The 24,241-nt window shown below is 37.0% G+C and overlaps 1 protein-coding gene across 6 annotated transcripts in view; it reads right to left on the bottom strand.

The window, feature by feature from the left end:
* The window catches only part of LOC140800090 (telomerase reverse transcriptase), a 59,736-nt gene that overhangs the window by 8,156 nt on the left and 27,339 nt on the right, over window positions 1-24,241 (bottom strand). For 5 of the 6 annotated variants that reach the window (XM_073154742.1, XM_073154741.1, XM_073154745.1 and 2 more), the window contains 3 exons: window positions 13,733-15,046; window positions 11,549-12,222; window positions 10,982-11,251 (listed from right to left, as the gene is read on the bottom strand). In XM_073154742.1, the coding sequence (XP_073010843.1) occupies window positions 10,982-11,251; window positions 11,549-12,222; window positions 13,733-15,046 (2,258 nt within the window). The remainder of the gene's footprint in view (window positions 1-10,981; window positions 11,252-11,548; window positions 12,223-13,732; window positions 15,047-24,241) is intronic. The other variant, XR_012111141.1, reaches the window with a different exon arrangement.

Here is a 24,241-nt window from a genome sequence, read left to right as displayed (position 1 = left end):
CGAAAGGCCTTTACCTTGGAGAACATGATGAAACTATTGGGAAAGACGAGCTAGATGAACAATTTTATGAACCTGACCAGGATGACGTCCAAGATAGTGACGATGACCGTGGTTACAAAGACCATACTATTGGTATCGTTCATTGCGCTTTGACGCAACCCCAAGAGATCGATGATTGGCGAAGGAATATAATATTTCACACTTACATTAAATTTGGGACCAAAACAACTCAGCGTCATCCTCTCATCCTCCACAACATTACACCTCAACATGTACTCCTCAAATTGGGAGACATAGTCCATCACAGACCTATTTCCTTATCTAAAATTATTCCATTAATCCAAAAAGTTGCCAAGATAAAAATGCGGCAAATATTTTTCTTTCATTTTATGCCAATGAATGATGGGAGGTTGATTTCGTCGCACAAAGATTTGCTCTATAGTTTGCCAAAATAATTTGGCTCGACCAACTAGTATTTTTCTTTTATTTTGCTCATGTTGTCCACGACCCATCTCAATAGGCTCAAGACGGGTACTGAAGTCATCCAATCTAGTAAAAATAGTTTCAATAGACTCTTGTAAAAATCAACAAAAATCTTCCATGGCATTGGGTTCCATAACAGATTGGGAAGGTGTGTCAAAGACAACCCTACCACTACGAAGATTCATGAAATGTGTCTTTACTACTATAGGAATAAATGCAATAAATGAATAATGATATGCAAACTAAGAGATCACAGCGAACAATAAAAGAGTATATAGATAGAATAACCTACAACCACTTATGAAGTTGTCAATAAGAGCTAGTCAGATTTAGTAAAAAGTTGCAAACCAATAGTACAAGCTCCCGAGATCGAGACGGGAACTTCAGATATGTCAAGATTTTCCCTCTAACCTACTTAGTTCTACTATTAATATTAATTGTTTTGATTTTAACAAGCAATATAAGTAGGTAGGCAATAACAGGCTCAAGTGCTTGTCTTAATGAAACAGATTAACTAAGCAATATAAGTAGGTAGGCAATAGCAAGCTCAATGGGATTATGATCCACACCAAAAGAAAGACAGTTACTATTTAAATATTAACAAATAACAGTAAAGAAAGGATAGATGTTACTGAATTTCGCAAGTCCACTGATGGTGGTGGTAGTGACAGTGGTGACCGTAACCCGACAGTAGTGGCAACGTCATGGGCTATAGGGGTGGCAGCGGTAGGCGACAACGACGAACGACAGTGGCGGAGGCAGCGACAGCAACGACAATTGCAAGGACTACAGGGGATGCAGTGGTAGGCAGCAGGCAGCAGCGCAGGGGCTGCAGCGACAGCAGTGGTTGTGGTAGTAGCAGGGGCTGCAGCGGCAGCAATGGCAGGCAACGGTGGTGAAGGCCGTAGAAAGTCGTGGCCACCGGAGATTGCGGAGCAGGCACAACGGTGAAGCAATGGCACAGTGGTGAAGGCGGTGACGCAACAATGAGGCGATGGAGATCGAGGGACGCAACAGGATAGGAGGGCTAAGACAATCGGCTATCTTGGTGAAGGGTGGCAGCGTTGTCCGTGGAGATCAGCTACGACATCGACGAACGAAACTTTATTGGTGAAGATGATGGTGAGGATTTGAGTGAAGGTGGAGGCTAGGACTAGAGAGGAAGAAGACGATGGGATCGGCTGGGTTTGGGTTTAGTGAGGTTTAGGTTAGATAAGGTTTGGATTAAGGGGTTTGGGTTTAGTGAGATTTGGGTTAAGTGAGTTTGAGTTATTGGGTGGAGTGAGGATTAGGTTTAGTGAGGTCAAGTTGGTAAGTTGGCTTTGGGCGTTAGGATGATATGTTTGGGTTAGACTAGTGAATTTGGGTTTAAAATGTTTGGTTTAGTTGATGTGCTAATGGGTTAATAGGTTTTGGTTTTATGTTTGATTTGTAAGGGAAGTATATTAGAATTTAGAATTGAAAAGGCTATTTGGGAAGTTTGGAAAAGTTAGAAAGTTACTAGAAGATAGGTACTAATCCCCAAAATTGTGGAAACTAATTGAGATAAATAAGGAAAATTTATCTTTAAATGTAAATTTCAAAATTTTGATATTTTGAAATTTAAAACTAGAAATAAAAAAGAAAACAAAATACTAAAATGTTGGTGAAGATGGCCTCGTCGATGTTACAAATATAGATAGATTGGTCATGTAGTCTTGAACTGTCCTCGAAAGGCCCTTTACCTTGAGAAACAGGATGACACTATCGGAAAAGACGAGCTCGATGAACAAGTTTATGAATCTGACCCTGATGAAGTCCAAGATAGTAACGATGACCGTGGTTACGAAGACTATATTGTTGGTGTCATTTGTTGCGCTTTGACACAACCCCGAGAGACTGATGATTGGAAAAGGAATGCAATAGTCCACACTTACATTAAATGTGGGACCAAAGACTGCAAGGTAATCATCGATAGTGGAAATTGAATTAATGCCGTCTCTTCTAGCATTGTATCTCGTTTGGTGTTAAAATCAACACCCCATCTGAATTCTTATAAAGTATCTTAGGTCAATGATTACTCAATCACTATAAATGAGAGATGCCTAGTTCCTATCACATTCCTCTCTTATAAGAAAGACATATGGTCTGACATTGTGCCGATGCTGTTACCTGTGCCTGATCACCCGTGGTAGGACTTAATTATGAATTTTATCCTGAGATTACCTCGCACCTTTGGAAAACATGATTCGATCTTCATGGCCGTGGATCACTTCCCTTAGATGGCCCATTTCATTCCTTGTGCTAAGACCTATGATGCTTCACATGTGGCAAAATTATATTTTGCCCATATAATCAAGTTATATGCTCTTCCAAAAACTATTGTATCTGACCGAGATGTTCGCTTTTTGAGCTATTTTTGGAAAACCTTATGGCATATGGTTGGCCCATAGTTGAAGTTCTCTACAGCCTATCATCCTCAAATCGACGGTCAAATTGAGATCGTCAATCGTAGTCTTGGAAATCTTTTGCGATGTCTCGTGGGTAATCATAACAAAACTGGGATGTCATTCTTCCTATAGCCCAATTTACATATAATAACTTCATCAATATATCTATAGGAATGAGTCCGTTTGAAGTTGTTCATGGTTTTAAAACACGCAACCTTTAGATCTGTTGCCCATGTCAACTCATGCTAGAGTCTCTGAGTCTGCCTAAATGGTTTGTGGTTACTTCTAAAGGAGTTCGCGCTGACCCTGACAAAATCAAAGCAATCATTGATTGGCCAAAACAACGAAACATTCATGATGTTCGTAGCTTTCATAGCCTTACTACTTTATATCGACGCTTCATTTGAGGGTTTAGCACTATCATGTCCCCAATCACTGTTTGCTTGAAGAAAAGAAATTTTCATTAGAGTAGATCAGCAAATAAGGGTTTTAAAGAAATTAAGAGGAAAATGACAGTAGCGCCTATAATGCGTCTTCCTGATTTTTCTAAAGCCTTCGAGGTGAAATGTGATGCCTCAAGCATCGGGATCGGCAGTGTTCTTAGCCAGGATCACCATCCTATTGCCTATTTCAGCGAAAAACTAAATGAGGCCAAATAAAAGTACTCCACTTACAATAAAGAATTCTATGAGGTTATTCAAGCTTTGCGCTATTGGCGCCATTATTTACTTCTGCATGAATTTGTGCTTTATTCCGACCATGAAGCTCTTCGATACTTAAATTCTTAAAAGAAACTAAATTCGAGACATGCTCGTTGGATCGAGTTATTACAAAGTACACTTTTGTATTTAAACATAAAGCTGGAATTGAGAATAAGGAGGCTGATACGCTTGGCCAACAAGTTAGCCTTCTTTCTACCATTAGTATCAAAGTTACTATATTTAACAAAATAAAGGAGGACTATACGACATGCCTAGACTTTGGAGAAATCATTCTCACTTTGCTGAATAATCCGAACGTAGTTTTGGACAATTATTCCCTCCAGGACGGTTACCTGTTTAGGGATAAGAAGCTCCGTGTTCCCTGTATGTCCGTATGTGACTTCCGAGTTTGAGAGATCCCTGCTGGTGGCCTGTCGGGTCATTTTAGATGTGATAAGATCATCGAAGAAGTTGAGCACCAATTCTATTGGTCAAGTCTCAAGCGTGACGTAGCAGAATTAGTTGGTACATGAAGGACTTGTCAATTTGCAAAGCACAGAAAACAAAACACTGGATTTTACATGCTGTTACCTGTGCCTAATCACCCGTGGTAGGACTTAAGTATGGATTTTATCCTGAGATTACCTCGCACCTTTGGAAAACATGATTCGATCTTCATGACCGTGGATCACTTCCCTTAGATGGCCCATTTCATTACTTGTGCCAAGACCTCTGATGCTTCACATGTGGCAAAATTATATTTTGCCCATATAATCAAGTTATATACTCTTCCAAAAACTATTGTATTTGACCGAGATGTTCGCTTTTTGAGCTATTTTTGGATAACCTTATGGCATATGGTTGGCCCACAGTTGAAGTTCTCTACAGCCTATCATCCTCAGACCAACGGTCAAATTGAGATCGTCAATCGTAGTCTTAGAAATCTTTTGTGATGTCTCGTGGGTAATCATAACAAAACTGGGATGTCATTCTTCCTATAGCCCAATTTGCATATAATAACTTCATCAATAGATCTATAGGCATGAGTCCATTTGAAGTTGTTCATGGTTTTAAAACACGCAACCTTTAGATCTGTTGCCCATGTCAACTCATACTAGAGTCTCTAAGTTTGCCAAAATATTTGCACATCATGTTCATTCTTTGCATCAGGAGACCACTAAGCAAATTGAGATGAGTAATCGCCAGTATAAAATACATGCTGACTTGCGCAAACGTGCCAAGGAGTTTAATATTAGAGATCATGTTATGATTCGTGTCAAACCCGAACGATTCCCTTCAGGAGCTGTTCGGAACATGGTTCCTAGTTTCGGCCGATCCCGAGTGGGATCGGCCGAAATGGATCAGGATCAACTGTAGCTGATCTCGATCCCTAGCCGAAACCAATCTATTGATTGGTTTAGATTGGTTTCGATCGGGTATTGGCTGATTCGTTTTGAGTCGGGACCCGAGACAAGCATGGGTAAGAGAGAAAGAAAGGGGAAAGAGAGAGAGAAAGTGAGGGAGCAAGAGAGCGAAAGAGAGGGAGGAATAGAGAGAGGGAAAGATAGAGAAAGAGAGAGAGGAGCAAGAGAGATGGAGCAAGAGAGAGGGAAAGAGAGGGAAAAAAAGAGAGGGAAAAGAGAGAGGGAGAAAGAGATAGAGTTTGTGGGTTGCAGTAGTAAGAAGGAGAGGGAAGAAGAGCAAGGGGAAGAGGAGAGAGAGAGAGAGACATGGAGAAAAAACAAAAATTAAAAAACTATGTTAAAGAGGGAAAGAGGTGGTGGTCGGTAAGGGAGAGGGAGAGTTTTTAAGGGAGAGAGTTAGTAGGAGAGAGTTAATTAGGGAGAGAGTTTATTAAGAGAGAGTTAATGGGAGAGAAATTGATAAGAGAGAGTTAGTGAGAGAGAGAGAGTATGACAAAAAAAAGAATTAGTGAAGAGAAGGTAAGAATTTTTTTTAATTTGTGTGAGAGTGAGAGTGAGTGGTAGAAAGGGGGAGAAATAGTAATTGAGAAAATAATATTTATTTTTTAGTTTTTAGACTTTATATATGAATAATTTATATCTATATCTTACTATTATTTTTCTAAAAAATTAATAATTTTTCTGTATTTTAAAAATTATTTTAAAATACAAGCCGATACAGACGGTCGATACTGCCAATACCGCCGATACGGCCGATACGTATCGTTTTTTCAGACGGCTAATCCCGATCCCGATTCCGATATTTGAAAACTTGGTTCAGAAGTTGCATGCTCGTAGTTGTACTTTTAAAATTGAGGATTTAGTAGCCTACCGACCAAGGTTCCGAAAATCGGTATTGAAATCGGAATCGGCCGTCCGGAAAAACGATATGCATCGGCCGTATCGACCGCCTGTATCGAATCAGACTATTTTAATTAAATAAAATTCTAAATATTACTTAAAAATATTGAGAAATTTCTAAAAATTTAGAAAAAATTATAAGAAAATAAAAAATAATAATTACTCGCATATAAAGGCTAAAAAGTAAAAAGTTTTTCTTTCGGTCTCTCTCTCACTTTTCTCTCTTTCTCTCTCTCAAACACTCTTTCTCTCTCTCTCTCTCTCTCTATCTACTACCGCTGCCACTCCGTCAGCCTGCCGGTGCCACCGTTACCTCCACTAACGCCGGTGAGCCTCCCTTCTCTCTCTCTCTCCCTCTCTCTCTCTCTCCTTCTCTTTATCTTTCTTTCTCTCTTTGTTGGCTTCCTCTCGAGATCGCCGGAGGTTTTGAGCCGTCAGTGAGAGGCCGGCCGCTGAGTGGCCACCAGCGGCCGTACCCCTCCCCTGCGGCCTAACCTTCTTCTTCTTCTTTCTTCTTCTTCTTTCTTCTTCTTCCTTCTTTCTTCTTTCTCTTTTTCTTCCTCTTCTTCTTCTCCTCCTCCTTCCCTTCTTTCTCCTCTTGGTGCAAGGTGCTGGGCTCGGCCTAGCACCTACTAGGTCAAGGTGCTGGGCTGAGCCCAGCACTGTATATAATATATATATATATATATATATATATATATGTGTGTATATATGTAGATATATATATATATGTGTGTATATATATATATGTGCATATTATTGATACTATTTTAATGATAATTGATTATGTTATTAATTATTTAATTAGTTTAGTTAATCTAATGTATTTAATTCATATAAATTAATTAAATCTAATTACGCCATAGTTAGTAAATAAATCGAATTATATCATATTTAATAAAATACCTGCAACATAAATTACTATATTAATCCTAGGTAAGTAATAATAATTATTAGGGTTATGTACGTATATTCCTGCGTAATTAATTGCAGTAACTTAATTCTTATTTTTCTTAATTATCAAAGAGAATAATAGGCAGATAATTATGTTTTTAATACACTATTAAATAATATAAGTATGGTTAAAAAATAAACAAAACAAATATAGGAATGACGAGTACATGATTACAACAAGATTTCTAGCCAGGTTAATTTTAATTAATAGAAAGACTGATATTATTTGTTATAAATAATTTCAGATCCCAACCCCCCTGTTCAAGACCCCGTGGACTTAGCTATCGAGGCTTGATCGTTATCGTAGCAGCGTGAACGAGTGGTGGTTTGGTATTTGCAATGCTGTGAGTAATCTTATCCCCTAGACACCTTTCTCAAATTAGGTTATATTATATATTATGTACATATATATTTTGGCTTCCAGCATGATTATATGACTTTATCTAGAGATGATTACAGTCGAGCATATTTTTATCATATATAGAATTAAGTTGATCTTGGATATGAGTATGATGATAATAAATAAAGATGATTAGAGATGTTTATACTATTATGATTTTATATGAAGATGATCTTCTAGTATGAGTGTGTATGTGATAGACTAGCAGGAGTATGCATGTGTTAGATACATGGTTGGAGTCTACATTGCATCATTTTTCTCTTGATTCCTGTTCCACATAAATTCCTGTTATTCATTGACTCGTTATCGCACTGTGGATATATGTATGTGATGGCATTTGGAAGGAAAGCATGAAATGTGATTGATAGGATAGTTGATAGAAAGCGTGAGGATACCTGAGTAGGCGCCAAGGTTAGGGGTGCTTGGAGTGATGATTATGGTCGCTGATATGCGATATCTCGTGGCCCATGTTCGAGGTCAGTTGAGTCTGTGCGCACAAACAATCAGACACATGCCGTTTGCTAGGGCATATGTGACAAGTTATCCTCATGAGATTTCTATCAACTATGTGGGTGCCCGATCTGGATAGATGTTGATACCCTAGCGAGTGGCGGAGTATGATTATATTTGAGATACTCTTGCAGGTCGCGGAGTACGCTCTGAGCCTTCGGACATGATGTTGAGACCGGGTACCAAGTGTTGACTGTGCATAGTGGTCTAGTGTGATGATGGTATACCGAGATGTCGGTGTTGATTGTGATACGGAGAATTTCACCTGATTATTGAGTAATTATCATAATTTATACATCATTGCATTTGACATCATGACATAATCGGCATGCATCATGGGTCATATTTGAGAGAGTTATGATGATAGTATGACATGGAGATCTATTTATTCATTGTCGAGGATTATATACTTCTATCAGTTATGACATATTATCTATTTTTCAATTATGTATTATTAAGGAACATTCATATACTCATTCATGACATAATACTTTTTCTGATTTATATTATCCAGTACTTGATTTATTCTCTGTTTGGCTTCACTGATTTAGGGTAAGGTTTATTCACTGAGCCTTTAGCTCATGACTCTCTTTGTTTTCTCCTTTCCAATAACCCAGGTGAACGAGAGGAGCAGGATACTCCCTTAGAGGTTTTGCCAGTGAGTGAGGAATAGAGTGTGGTTAGTGTTATATGCCAGATGAGTTATCTTATCTGATGTATTAGTGGACATCCTCCAAAGTGTGTCTGTATCCTTGTCTTATATTTTAGCAGATGACTTTATACTTGTATAATTATGTATATACCACCGTTGTGTATATGTAGTTGTGAAAAGCTCTTAATGATATGTTGTGGCCTATGTGGAGCGCAAGTAGGGTTATCTGTATGCTGTTAACAGTTAGACTTGAGTTATTCTTAGTTTAGATGTTGTGGATAAAATTATGATGTTGCTACAGGTTTATTTGATTGTCAATAACTAACCAAATGGTCAGGTTCTACGCACGTGCCGTATGGGCTTGTGCCATGCACGTGTTTAGGGTTCGGGTGTTACAAAACATCCCCATTGAACCATATTCTACATCCACTACACTTCCAAACATACTTTCTATGCCACATATTACTTCTCTTTTCCCATCCACATCACGAGAAAAGATAAGATGCTATTTTAGATGATCAAATAACATCTATATTGCAAAAGGAAAGGTTCACCATTTTCTCGTTCGATGGCACGGTCGACCAAAGTCTGATTGTATGTGGATCACTCGCAATGAGTTACAGCAGCTTGATCCTGACATCTTGGAGTACTATTAGAGCCGTTCACACCCCTACTCGACTTGGTCGAGTTTCTTCCACCCCGGGAGAGTCGGTGTGAACACCACTATTCGTGGCCCTTTGGCTTAATGAGGGTTTTGACTAGCCTTATAAGGCTATTCTTGTATTTTTATCTTTTACTTTGTTTTGCTTATATAAAGACTTATAATCCTCTTTTATTAGTTTATAAATATTTTGAGAATTTTCACATATTGAATGTTTGTTGGTGGATTCCGACACCCTGGTTGGTGGATTCCCCGGATTTAATTATTTTCCCTACTTCTCAAATCTGCAATCCAGAAGTTGTCCTGCATCACTATGCTTATCAATGATTATCCTTTTTCCTCTTCACAATGCACAGAGAACTAAAACAGAGATCCTTTATTACCAATGTTGTTTATGCCTATTACCGATCTACTAACCGATGATGATCAAGCTTGCTTTGGACCTATCTATCTTGAAAGGAGCAGGCCCCAATCGAAGAACCAATACTTTGCAATCTGCCGATGACAACTCTCTTCTGCTGGGCAGATAAAGCTTCAATCACTAACCTTAAAAACATTCTCTCCTTTTTCAATATTTTTTAGGGCTGAAGATAAATTTCTCAAAATCATGAGTGATAGACAAAGCTGGGGGTGACATGACAAGATAGGATAGAGACACTCAAATGCTCGGCTGGATATTTCCCCATAAGATACCTTGGATTACCACTCAAAACTGGTGCACTATCTTCAATGGCTTGGTATACTATCATCAACAAATTTGACCAGAGGCTCGGGAGGTGGACAGCAAAATCGCTCTCAATTAGAAGCAGGCTAACTCTTTGAAATTCGGTTCTTTCAGCATTATTATCCTACTTCATTTCAGGTTCAGGCTACCTACTAAAGTATTACACAGAATATTCTTCAGAAGCTAAAAAGGAACCTCAGGGCACCCAATCTCTCTAGAGAAAAAAAAACCTAACAACAAACCGAGACACAATCACCTGGCATTTCATGGCCAAAGGCACACTACAAAATCATATTACAATTTACTAAACTATTTGGGAATTATTGCAGACTTTGCTTCTTTTATATGGACTTTGACTGTTCCATCCAAACTCAAGATCTTCCTCTGGATAGTACAACTCAACAGGCTACATACTAAGGATAATCTGCTAAAGAAAGGCTTTCAAGGAACCTCCACCTATCCGCTCTGTGGAGAAGCTGATGAATATAGTTCCCACCTTTTCTTCAATTGCAAAAATGTGCTCAGCATACTGTCCTCAAGACTCCAGATTTACTCACGACCATCTTTTTGGAGTAACCTACTTAATTGGAGGGCATCTGTCCCCACCCCTACCCGCAAAAGCCTACACATGCTTTTGGTCATAATATGGTAAAAAATCTAGCGGGAGAGAAAAAAAACTGATTATTTCAATCTACTGCCAAGATCGTCTCTAGATTCATGATAGAACTATAACATTTCTAAAGGAAATGGGAGCCCTACTATCCGAGCAAATGTTCGGTCAGCTTTGAGGAGTTCTCAAATATCTGCAAATTATAAATTATTGTATCCACTTCTTGTACATTCTTCAATCAAAATATAATTAGGGTAAATCCACTATGTATCAAAAAAAAAAAAAGCACCCTAAATACTATGGACATGCAAGTAATAATTTATCCCTCTCTTCATGGAGAGGTCTTGGTGATTATTAGTAGTCCGTCCAACTTGTTTTCATGAATTTTGAGCTGAATGGTTCTCCACCCATGCTCACTACCCCATTCTCTATTTCTTACGAGAGAAAAAGTTACCCTTTTCTTGTCTTTTTGATGATTATGTAATATTTCCTGCTTCATAATGAAAAGAAAAATTTATGCTGTAGTCACTTACCTGAATGTCCCCTCAATTATCATCAGCAGGTAACTTGAATTTAATTTGGTGCCAGGCATGCTACAAACATAGCAATGGAACTTCATTGCACATAGAAGAAATGCCTGATAAGCATTTAATCTGACAATGGATGGAGAGTTGATGTTGGAGTCATAGAGTAAGGGATGACACTTTGGCCGCATATAATCACATAATTTGCGTCTTAGATAATACGCAGGCCGAGCATGGACTTGAACTGTTATAGTAGATCTTATAGTAATATCACAATACCTGTTCAAGAAAATAGCATCTTAAGGTCACAATGGTGTTGCTGCAGCATCCATATGATTGTGAATTAACCAGTTAAGATCAGTACACAGACATCAGACATCATCTAGGAAACAAAAAATACTATACAGTTTGAAGAATTAGGAAAGTTCGTTATCCAAAGCCTTCAGACATATTTCATATTTCAGGTACATGTTAAATTATGATGCATTTGGAAAAAGTATTTAAATATAATTAATCAGAAGGGAAGAAGAAGAAGATTATATTACCTAACTAACTGCTAACATAGCAAAAGATTACCTTGTGTAATCTGCTTGAATTTCCAGAGTTCTGCAGTTGAGAAGCAAGCCGCTCCAAGGTAGAAATGATTTACCATCATCACCTGTATATACCCTATTAAGAAAAGGCTTGTTCTTTTGTAAATCAAAATTAACACCATATTTACTGTTATTCATGAAGCAGTTATAATCTCTAAATCCTCTTCTCATCCTGTTTAAGAAACTGGTAGCTTGCTTCTTTGAAGTAGTTATGAAAAGAAAATCATCAATCAGCCTAACCAACAAATTGTCTGGTGAATTCTCATTGTCATATTCATTTGCTGCATGATTTTTATCCAAGTTAATAGCCCTTGCTAGTTTTTGTACACAATTTCCGATAGTTTCTACTCCCGACGATGAACTGATGTCCTGCTCCACACTGCAACCTTTACTGCCACATTTACAACTAGTATTAATCACTTTGTGTTTTTCAGAGTTCCCATTAGGTTGCTTGCACGACTTCTCAAGATATGGCAAAATCACATGCCTTTCCATGTGACCATAGTAAAAAGAACAAAGAAGGCAAGATAACAAACTTCCCTGAGATATGCCAACTTTTTGCACATAAAATTTTTGATCAAGCTTTAATACATTGCGCTTCACATGCTCAAATAGAAGATGATGAAGCTTTTCTTTGGTAATCTTCTGAATATCTGCCTATGTTACAGACAATTGGATAATCAGCTGCATTAATCTATTAGATCCACTATTCTAGGGGACAAATCCAAATATACAAACTGAAATTATCATAGAACATTGAATTTATTCGAGAGATAGGAAATAACACACAATGGTAAAACCCCAAGACAACACAAACCAGAAAAACATAACTTCTTAGGAGCTCACATGATACTTAATTGTGACCTAAATTTCTTTGATCAAACTCCTGGTTTAAGCAGATTTGAACAGAGGATGAAAAAATTGACAAGAGAACTAAAAACACTTGGCCTAGTAATAGGATAATTAAACCATGCTTCAAGTAAGGTTTTAAAACTCGGTATCGGAATTAGGATTGACTATCCAAAAAAATTATACGTATCGCCTATATAGATTATATCGGCCATATTGGTTACCCGTATCGGATCAAACTATTTTTAATTAATAAAATTCTAAATATTATTTAAAATGCAGAAAAATTTCTAAAAATTTTGAAAAAAAATGACAAGAAACTAAGAAAATAATAATTACTCACATATGAAGCCTATAAACTAAAACCTACATTAACTTACTCAAAATTTTGATGAATATTGAGTTAGTTCTCCCTTCTCTTCCCTTCTCTTCTCTTCTCTTTCTTTTCTTCCCTCTCTCTCTATTACTACCAAGGCAAAAAAAATATCTATTTTTTTCTTTCATCTCTCTCCCTCTGTCTCTCTCTTCCTCTCTCTCTTATGCAAGGCAAATTTTGTTTTTCTGATTTTATTTTTTTCGTTTCTTCTCTCTCCTTCCTCTTTCTCTCTCTCTTCCTCCCTCTCTTATTGCCGCAAGGCAATTTTTTCCTCATTTTTTTCATTTCTTTTCTCTCTCTTCCTCTCTCTCTCCCACTCTACTCTCTCATCTCTCTAACTCTCTGTTACTGTAGCAGAAAATCTGCTGCAGTAACAAAGAGTAAAAGAGAAAGAGAGAGAGACTGACAGAGAAAGAAAGAGAGGAAGAAAAAGAGAGGGAAAGTCTAGAGAGAGAAATGAGAGAGACAGCACAACAAAGAAAGAAGAAATGAAAAAAATTCGAGAGAAGAGAGAGAGGAAGAAAGAAGAGAGAAGAGAGATGGAGAAAGAAAAGAGAAGAGAGAAGATAGGAGAGCCATATCAGGCGGGATCGGCCAATCCTGACTAGCAACTGGTTTTGGCCATGGATGGCCGATCTCGATCCGTTTAGGCCAATCCCACTCGGGATCAGCTGAAACTTGAACCATGACTTCAAGTTAATCAAGAAAACAGGGACATGCTAGATGTTCAAACGGTAGATGGTTAATCACAAGAATGTATAGAAGAACATGACAGAAATAAATAACATGATGAGACAATAATTTAGATGCAATTGGCAAGAAGGAAGTAATATAGACAGTTCACAACCCAAATCTTCTTCCGCTGATTCCCTGAAAGACATCTAAAGTTTCACCTCACAAGGCCACAAAGGTCAGGAGGAGTGCATACAGTGAACGGAGTACCTGATCAACAAAAATGCCAGAGGACGATGACAACTGAATTGCAAGCTCAGGCTTAGACGAACTGCTGTTACCATCACTAATACAACCATATGATGGTAAGTCATGAATAGCACCCAGAGACTTCTTCGTGCATACTATTTGTCTGTACTTCCTTACAACATACTCGCCATTTTCAATAACATCTTCCATTATTTTCATTAACATATCCTGATCAATGGAATCGAATGCCTTTGATACATCAGCAACAACAATAAAAACCTGAGGCATCATCTTTGCTCTAGTTTTCACTTTAGAAAGGAATTGGTGCATCTTTTTGTAGACATCATTATAATCGAACACTGTAGATCCCAACAATTGTGGATGATCAAACTTAATTTTTTTCAGAATGACATGTAGCTCACGGAGAGAAGAATTTACAGACCTGTAATAGAAAAATTTTCTTTTCCGGACACTGCTCATTATTTTGGTATGCATTCTTTCCTCTCCCTCTTTCATTGCCGAGCAACTAATCTCATGACAAGGAAGTTGTAATCTAGATGGTGCTTTAAGATTTGCTAGTGGCCTGACATTTTTCTCTTTCGGAAGAAATCTAACTTTTGAGAAACCAAATGCTCTTTGACAGAATACATCTCTGAGAAATGCGTGATCCAAAAGTCTGTAATGCTGCTCTTTCAAGCATGCAATGGCTCTACTGAGTAACTTCTTCCACACTGGTTTTGCATAATAAAATACATCATGCCTCTTGGATTCTCTCTCTGTTACATAAAAGTTGGCACTGATCATAGGAACTACCATGAAAGAAAAGAACCAATACATCCAACAATGAAATAAATTCTCACGAATCATTGCTTTGATGCTGCAGGATATCTTGGTATCCCTTAATCTTTTGTCATTGTCAGTTTCATACCTAGTCCCATTATTACAACAGCAGTCATAGAGTCCAACTTTTGCTAGAAATGGATAAGATGAAACTTTTAGCCCATGAATGCATTCTTTTAGATGAAAGTTTTCAAATCTGCGCAACTGTACAAACTTCCAAATGTTTTTTCTCAGTGATCTCCAACTACAAGAACTCCCAAGAAGAGAAACAGGAATTATGCTTCTAGAGGCAGCCCATATAAAGGAAACCACATGCTGGTTTTTACAGAAAGATTTGGATGGTTCAAAACCAGGATCAAAATCTTGTGAAGTAATTAAGTGAGGCCGCTTACTCGGCATAGTCAATGTTTTAGGACATCCAGCAAAGATACCGCTTGATGCATATTCTTGTTCATTGTTCATATTCTTCCCCATCTGCACTTTTCCATTCACCACCTTAACAAAACAAGATGTCAGAAAGTCAGAAATTGATTACAAGAGTTAAACTTGCGCGAAGTCTGAATGGCATATCGGCCTAATGCAGTTTGCAGACATTTCATCACACATCAAACTACATAAATAATGGTAGTTTAGAATACTTGGACAAAAAAAAATAGCAGGCTACTTGAGACTCAACATAAAATTTGAAGTTATATTGTTTTCTATAGCTAATCTTTCATTGTTCATGCAATGTCAGCTACGAAAGATCTGAACAGAACCAACCAATGTAGTTCTCTCTATAGGGCCATAAGTTACATGTGCCTAGTGTTGATTTATTTTGTGGACATGGCAACATCGTTGATATTAATGGAGAGCTGAAATTAGTTCTTCTGTCAGGTCCACAAAATAAATCGAGCCATTCAACAAATTCTCACTACTTCCAATCATCTCACTCTTCATTTACTTGGCCTTTTGGAACTCTATTCTAAGTCTAAGATCCACTTTTCATTGATGTACCAACAAATTATATGTGTTGAAACTTGAAGCTAGTATGAAAGTACGAGTAGGACATAATTTAGTGATGCTTTCCAAGTGAGTATCTGTGTATTACATTATCAATAAACTTCCAAAGAAAAGCAACAACATATGAGACCAAACATCTGTCTCTACAAGAAAGTAGTGTAGGACCTTACAGATTTGATCCCCAACTGATAAAGGATGGATATAGGAAGAAAATGGTTGCTGATATCGTGTTAATTTAATATCAAACAGGGCTCTTTTAGAGGGCTGCAGGGGAATTTTGTCTTCAATATTCAGCACTTCAGGTAATCCAAATGGATTTTACAACACTTTACGGATCAAACATGAATAGGTTCAGGGTATAGATATAGGGAAAGCATAAGAAATAGTGCTTGTAGGTTATAGGCTTCAAAATCCAGGCTGAAAGGCCAAACATACCTCAATGTTGGACCTATTATACAGAAACTGAGATTGCCAGAGAAATAAAGCAGAAAAATAAGAAAAAAAAAAGAGAAAAGAAGAAGAAACAACATAGGAAAAGAATAACTTCCAAACTCACTCTGGCTCACTGAAATCACATAGAGGGTTGGCTTCATACCAGTCAACATTTCATGCAAAGGAAGAAAAAGAACAGAGCATCTCTTTTCTTTATTTCTCTAGCACTAAGCAATAAACATCATTACAAGATATATCCATCTCATTTTCTAACAAGGGGTGCATGAAAAACCATTAAAAAAACTCAAATTCCTATTTGGATTTGGTCAAAACAGACCTTGCCCAACAATAAAACCTATCAAATAGTAACTTAGTGGCCCAAAGGCTTTAAATCAAGGCCTAAATAGACTAAATATAGAATATCTGAAAGTACATAATAATAACCTAAATAAATGACAAAAATCAGAAACAGGACCGAAATAACAAATGTCAACTACATTGACTCTATTAGAATGTCAAAGACTAATTGATGAGTCTCTGATATGAAATCTTCAATGAACTTTATGCTCCTGCATGAAACACTTTACTGCATGGCAACTCGTCACGAGTTTCTCTGATTCGAAATAGATACCCTCATTCTCTTCATAAGTCAGCAACCAATAATGTATTCCCATGAATTGATGACTTGACACAATTAAAATTGAGATGTTTGGCAGCCAAATCTACAGTCAGTCAGAACAAATCATGAAAGTTAAATATTTCTCTGTTTAATTTATAAGAGAATTGTCAATCACCAAATAATGACTTTTTTTCTGAAATTTACCGACCATTAGGTATATGTGAGATGATATTATATATATATATACCAAAATAAAAGTATAAATGGTATATAGCATAGTTAGTTAAAGCAACTCTTATTAACCTAGCCGACTAGGGTTCAAATCCTCTCCTATACCATTTATTCTCTATTTTTTTCTATAGAGACTTAGATGTTTAGTCCCATATCGAAAATTGGGTAATATAGATATGCCTTTATAAGTAACATTCCCTCTAAATGCAATGAAATTGGCTATTAGATTAGCTTTAATATAACACTTAAATTTTGGATCGAGCCGCTCGCCCACGTAAGCCCATTAAGCCCATTTGCCGTCGAGCCGAGCTCGAGCCTCATCAAGCTAGAGCCGAGCCGAGTTAAGCTGAGCTTTTCTGGCTCGAATCAAGCTCGAGCCGAGCCGGGTTTTTCCACCTCTCGAGCCGAGCCGAGATGGGCCCAGCTCGCTCAAGCTCGGCCCAGCTCGCTCAAGCTCGACCCATTTACACCCCCTAGTTCAAACCACTTAAGAACATTTTGGGGGTGTTTGAATGCCCGAGCAAATTGGTGATTTTTCTGAAGCCGATTTGCACACTTTTTAGGGGCAATTTGGGACTATCTTAGAGCTATATAAGGAATTCAAACCTAACACCAAGACGTCGTTTAGATTATTGGAATCTCTATTATGATGTTTTTGAAGAGATTAAGATCACGATTTTATGAGAGTTCACGTTCATGACGAAACATAATAATTAGAGTTCCTACATATCTTATATTCTTTAGATCTTGAAGAACTTCGTCTTAAGGGCTACAATATCAAGGTCTACCAAAATCGGGAACCGATCACAGAAATCAGTGAATTGTAGGTTCTAGCGAAAATGACCACTACAGATATAGTCACAGATATCCACAATGATATGTAAGTTGTTCTTATAAACTGATACATTTTTTAGTGATCGGTTTGACTCAAGTTTGGATCTATGATTATTTTACCAGGTATGGGTTTTTTCCACATAAAACTCTATGTGTTAGCAATTGTCTTTCTACGTTTTATTTTACACATTTTATATCGATAATATGTGACAGATCCAATCTCTTAGGGGCATTTAAAATTTTCAATTGGTATTAAAGTAAGTCTCTCTTACTCTAAAGAGAGATTCACAAAAAAATGGTATTACCTACAGAATGGCAGTCCACTGTTAGATTTCCCTTACTCTGAATCTAATTATCCATTATTGGAAAGCTAGAAAGAGAACTTTTTAGAAATCTATAGATGAATGTGTGCATTTTCGTAATTCATGGTTATTCACCTCCTAATATGATAGTTAGTGAACATGTTGTTGAAAAACCTATCCATTGATGGGATAAAAGGGATTATGAAAATTCAAGATGGAATGGTAAGGCTATAGATGTCATCTTTAGTGGTGTTACTTCTAATGAGTTCAGGCGAATTTGCATTTGTGAGGTCACTAAGGATGCTTGTAACAACCTCGGAACTACCAGTGAAGGTACTTCTTCTATTAAATTGTCCAAGCTTCAAATGCTTACTGCTAGTTTTGAGACTTCGCATGGAAGAGCATGAAACCTTTAATAATGCTAGGTTGAGTGATGTTAATTCCAGTTTTAACTTACGTGAAAGAATGAGGATTGTCAGAAAAACTCTTAAATCTTTGTCTGAAAGGTTTCAAACCAAAGTCACCGTCATTGAGAAAAGCAAGGATGTTGATTCGTTCAGAGTTAAACAATTGGTGGAAAACTTGCAAATATTTGAAGCTTTTCTTTGTCAACCATGAAAGTCCAAAGGCATTGCCTTGATGACTACTAAGGATGAGGATTGTTACTTAGTCCCCACGATGATGGATTTTTTTGTGAAAATACATAGAGAACTTTTTATTTTCAAGATAAGACCAAGAACCTTGATAACGAGAAAAAAAAATTCTCAATTGTCCTAATTTTGCATTGGAAACCTAGGTGTTTAAATCAAGGTTCGAAGATGCAGGATCGGCTGCTCAAAAAAAACTATATGTACCAGCCATATTGACCGCCCAAACCGGATCAAAGTATCTTTTAATTACATAAAATTATAAATATTATTTAAAAATACAAAAAGAATTACAAATTTAGAAAATGTGACAAAAATAAGAAAATAACAACTCACATATAAAGGCTGAAAATTAAAAAAAGTAATTTACTCAAAATTTTGATGAATATTGAGCTGCCTCTTATAAATAGCTAGTGAAAAAGAACAAAGAAGAAAAATATAAAAAAAAGAAAATATATAAAATATATAAAAAATCGCATACCCGCAGTAGCCGGAGTTGGATATGCATCGCCAGATACTGGATCCCAACGTCAGAGATGCAATGGCTATGGTAGGATAAGAAAAAGAGAAAGAGAGGAGAAAGACGACGGGGATAGGACATCAATTATTGATGTCCCCGGATCGCAGATTAGGTATGGCGTGGATCAAGATCGGCCAATTTTTCGATCCATGGGTTAAATAAAAAGCTGAGAGTCAAGAAGGTAAAGTGCAAAGCTAAGAATATCAAGAATTTGGGCACAATCAACATAGGGAAAAATTTGGTGAAATCTATCAATAGAGAGAAGCCGATTCTCTTTAAGCTCTCTCTTTTCACAAATGACTCGGATGAATCCGAAATAATTCTGAGACAATATTGGAAAACCACCTATTTGTTATTTGCTAAACTTTCTAACGATTCATTGAGTGCATGTAAACAGGATTCAAATGGGTCAGATTCCGAAGACAATTCAAAAAATTTCAAAGAGCCTATAGTGAGCTGCATCAAAAGTTTTCGAAGTTGAAGAAGATAAACAAGAAGCTTCTAACTAAGTTAAAAAAGAGTTCAATTAGGAAAACAAAAGGCCAAGGACAAAGCTAGAGAAGAACATGAGCAGTTCACCCTTGCAAAAAAAGAGTTAAATGAACTAAGAGAAACACGAGCGTGAACATCTAAAGAAAAAAGTGGTATTTCTGAAAGGAAAAAACCAAACTATATGAGATCATAAATGCTCAAACCATGCGCAAGGACAAGTATGATAATGAATATTTAAAACACATCGAACACTAAAACTGTCTGTCTCTGTAGGATATCAAGGAAATGAAAAACCAAGGACGAATCAAGAAATATCTCAAAGCAACAAGAAAGCAAGAGATGTTGGATATGCGCAAAAGTGGAATGACAATCATAGTATCGATTCATTCAGCAAAGTAAGAAAGTCAAGATTTGTTTCTACTTGTTTTCATTGTGGTAGACATATTAGACCACACTACAATCTGTTAACAATGGCTAAATATGCTTTTCTTAATAGGGTGCAAATTAGATAAATTTGGGTTAAAATGAATTATCTTTTGGCACCCCTTGAGGTGATGTTATTATGTGATCTATTAGTGGAATATTTTAGGTAGGGAGAGTTTACCGGTTTATTTGTATTTAGTAATCAATTTGTCTCTGCGTACAAATTTTTTTTCATATATTGGTTTATTGTTGCCGTTTTTCAGGATTTAGTTGGTATTGGTTGTTTCGTGTTTCTTGTTTTTGTTTTCACTTGCGTATCTTGAAAAAAAATTCAAAATGTGATGCACTTATTGAATTAGAATGACGCTTATGAGTAAGTCATCTTATGAAAGAATTGTTGTTGGAGTATTAGTCACATGTATAAATATATGGTATATTATTTCTAAGTGTCTTATTCACTTTTAAAAACTCTTTGTCATTTTTATCTGTCGTAGTTATTATGATTCATCCTTAGTGTGAGCATTATCCCATTAGTTTCTCTCTAAATGTCGATCTTAATAGTTTGACTTTCACTGTTTGACCTTCTATTAGTATTTATAAAAAGATCAATGAAAAGGGTAACTATGTTTATAGTGTGAAAGTCGTCTTGATTGTATCCAGTTTGACACCATGCACTCTCTTTTTTTTAACACTATCTTTTATCTTTTCATATGTTGCTTTACAAAAACAGGGCTACCTAACACATATATGAAAGTCATTATTGCAATATAACGTTGGTTTGACATAAAAATAGAGAGAGAAACCGAAAGAAAATTGAAAAATATTATTTTAAATTGAAATTGGAGAATGTGAACTAAGTTCGGTTTGACTTCAGTTTAGCATCACCTTTTAAGTTTTGATGTTTGATATGTCTTAGAATTGTCTCATATTTTAGTTTAGCAAATTATCAAAACACTACAACCGGATCCTATTTTTGGTAATTTTGCATAATCAAACTGCTTAGTCTAATAATATGCTAATGTAAAAATCAAGGTTCCTAGTATTGGGATCGGGATCGGTATCGGCCATCTAGAAAAACGATACGTATCGATCATATCGGCGTATTGGCTGTTCGTATCGGATCGGACTATTTTTTAATTATATCAAATTATAAATATTATTTAAAAATGCAGAAAAATTTAGAAAAAATGACAGAAAAATAAGAAAACAAAAATTACTCACATATAAAGTTTAAAAACTTAAAAAATGTATTAACTTACTCAAAATTTAAAACTTTGATAAATACCGAGCTGATTCTCGTAAATCTCTATAGTCTTCATCATTATAATCACCATAAGTTTGTAAATATTGATGTCTGGGACCTGATGCTCCAAAAAGTGATTCCATCATACTAGTCATATTGTATAGATCTTGTGGTGTTACTTGCGTCTGAAGAAGATAATAACCAATATTTGGATCTTGTGCCTAAGAATACTAAGGATACTGAGGATAATAACTAGCATATGGATTTTGTGATGGCTCCAAATAATAAATACTTGATGTACCATAATCATAAGAAGCAACATTCTCATGACGACGTCGCTGGTATGTATATACATCCTCAGTTTCTCTGCCTTCAATCCATATGAGTCAAGCTTGACTTTCCTCAACAAATGTAGATGGAACGATCTCACCACCATATGTATCATCAGGACTATGACTAGTACTAGTAGGTATACTATCTCTCACTGCTGAACAACTCATACCAGCCTCTGCCCTCGTTGTGATCTATTCTAATATCTAATCTAACCATGGGTTATCTCTGTCATCTAATAACATGTCCTCTATTTCTTTGATCCATGGAGTCAAGGGGTCTTCTTCATCAAAAACATGATTTAAATAAATCAGTTGTTCATTTTCTGCCTTTCTTCTTAAATTTCTCTCCCTCAATCTCATATTATAATGACAAAAAACTAACTTCTCCAATCTTTCCATTATCAATTGATTGCGAAGTAGTCCAATTTCTTTCACATTGTGATGAAGACACAGTTTCACTTACAATCTTATTTACTATTATCCCAAAATGCATTTCCAGGAGCCATATTTTTGAAAGTTTCATCTTTAGGTTTCATATTTTTGAAAGTTTCATCTTTAGGTTTCATATTTTTGAAAGTTTCATCTTTAGGTTTCATCCTTGTAGCGCATGATGATCTCCAAGGCTAAAAAGTGAGTAGCAAATCTAGTGATGCCGAGCATGATGATCTCCCTACCACCAGTCATCTTCCTGAATAAATTAAGAACCCAACTATGGTTATATATAAAATTTGTTAACCTCTGACCTTCATGTATGACCATGTCAATTTCAGGCTTTTTTGTAATATCCTCTAACATTAGATCAATACAATGTACAGCACATGGCGTCCAATATAAATGAGGTATTTTTATCATCAATAAATTTTCAACAGTTTTATAATTTGCCCTATTATTAGTAACCACTTGACTACTATTTTTTCACCGATTTCTTGTACCACCTCATCCATCAACTAACAAATATAATCAGCATTTTTGAAATGAACAGTAGTGTCAGAATCAAAAAAATAAATAAATAATAGGGGTTGAGAGAGGAGGGTGCACTTGCTCTGCACGTGCAGCCCCTCCCCTCTCCCTCTCCAGCACGCGACGAGGCGTAGGGCGAAATCGCGCCTATTCCGGATCGGATTAGATCAAGATTTTTCCTTAATCTATAAATTAAAAACCCTAATCCCCTTTCTCTCTCTGCTTAACCATCTCAGCCCCCCCAGCCCCCCCCCCTTCTCTCTCTTCTTCTTCCCCTCCTTCATTTTCTTTTTTTGTTCTCACCGTCGGAGTCGTCGCTGTGGAATCGGATCGCCGGAGCGCCGCGGAGCAATCAAAGACCACCATACGACTCGTTGGTAAGCCCTCTCCCACCCATAAATTTTAATTCAAGTTTAATAGGGTAAATCGAAAATACCTAATTTGGGATTTTGGCTTCACCGGCGAATCAGGCCAGTCGGCGGCTTCGGGTCGCAACTGCATCGTCACCGGAAGCTTCGTACTCCAAGCCCGGTGTTGGTGATGTCTTCTAGGGAGCCCTCGTGGCTCCAAACGACGTCGGCCTCAGCGTTGACCGTCGGTGGTGAGTTCTCCACCTCGTCAGGATGACGAAGTAGAGAGAGAGTGAGAGAGAGAGCCGAAAGGTTGAGGGTGGTCGTGAACCGCCGTCGTCGGGGTCGCCGGCAATCACTCCCTCCCTCAACCCTTCTCTTCCTCACGTCGGTCGCGGGAAGAGAAGGGGTTTGGGTGGGGCTTGGGTTTAACCCGAGCCAACTCTTTTCTTTTAAGTTTCGAGTTCGGATTCGGGTTGGATTTCAGATCCAAAGACCCGACCCGAACCACTTATTTGGGTGCGCTGCAGGTTAGCCCGAGCCAAATCCACTTCATTTTGGCTGGTCCTTGGCCCAGCCCGATTAGTCTCTTTTTGGCTCAGCTTTGGCCTAGCCCGATTAGTTCTTTTTTTGAATTGGGCCGGGCCAGCAGTAGCCCAGCCCAATCTAATGGGTAAATTAAACCCATTTTAGTTTTTTTAATTTTTAAATTTTAAAAATATTAATATTATTCAAATTAAAAATTTTATTATTATTTATTATTTAAGGTGGTGAGTTTTAGTATGTGAGCTAGAGATTTGAGATTTCGGTTGTCTTGCCTAGACTCAAGTGAGTGGATTCACTCACGTATTTATTTTATTATATTTCGTACCAATCAGACCATGTAAATTTTCTGTGTGCAAATTATTTATTTCACCCTTACATGCAAAAAATTTAATTGTTACAATTTCTGTGTATAAATCTATTTATTTCATCCGCACATGCAAAATTTAATTCTTATATTTTCTGTGTACATTTAATCATTATACTTAGTGTATCACCATACTTTGTGCAAATATTAAATTTGGTGAAAAGAAAAATGAGACTAGTATTGGTACGACTTAGAGAACAATCCCGGTATAAATCGCTTGCGATTTTCCGTTGTGACTCAAGTCTATCTGGAAGTCTAGGGGAAAGTCCTAAATAAGATTTGCGGTGTCTTTCTTAGGTGACTCTGGCGGGGTTAGAGAACAGTCCTAGGATGAATGAGAAATTTTCTAGGTGACTCTAACTTCTCTCAACGGTTAGAGGAAAAGACAGTGTG

Source organism: Typha latifolia, chromosome 13 (assembly GCF_019914945.1).
Source record: "Typha latifolia isolate L0001 chromosome 13, TyphaL0001v2, whole genome shotgun sequence".
NCBI classification, from domain to species: Eukaryota; Viridiplantae; Streptophyta; class Magnoliopsida; order Poales; family Typhaceae; genus Typha; species Typha latifolia.
This window is presented reverse-complemented; position numbering and strand designations above follow the sequence as displayed.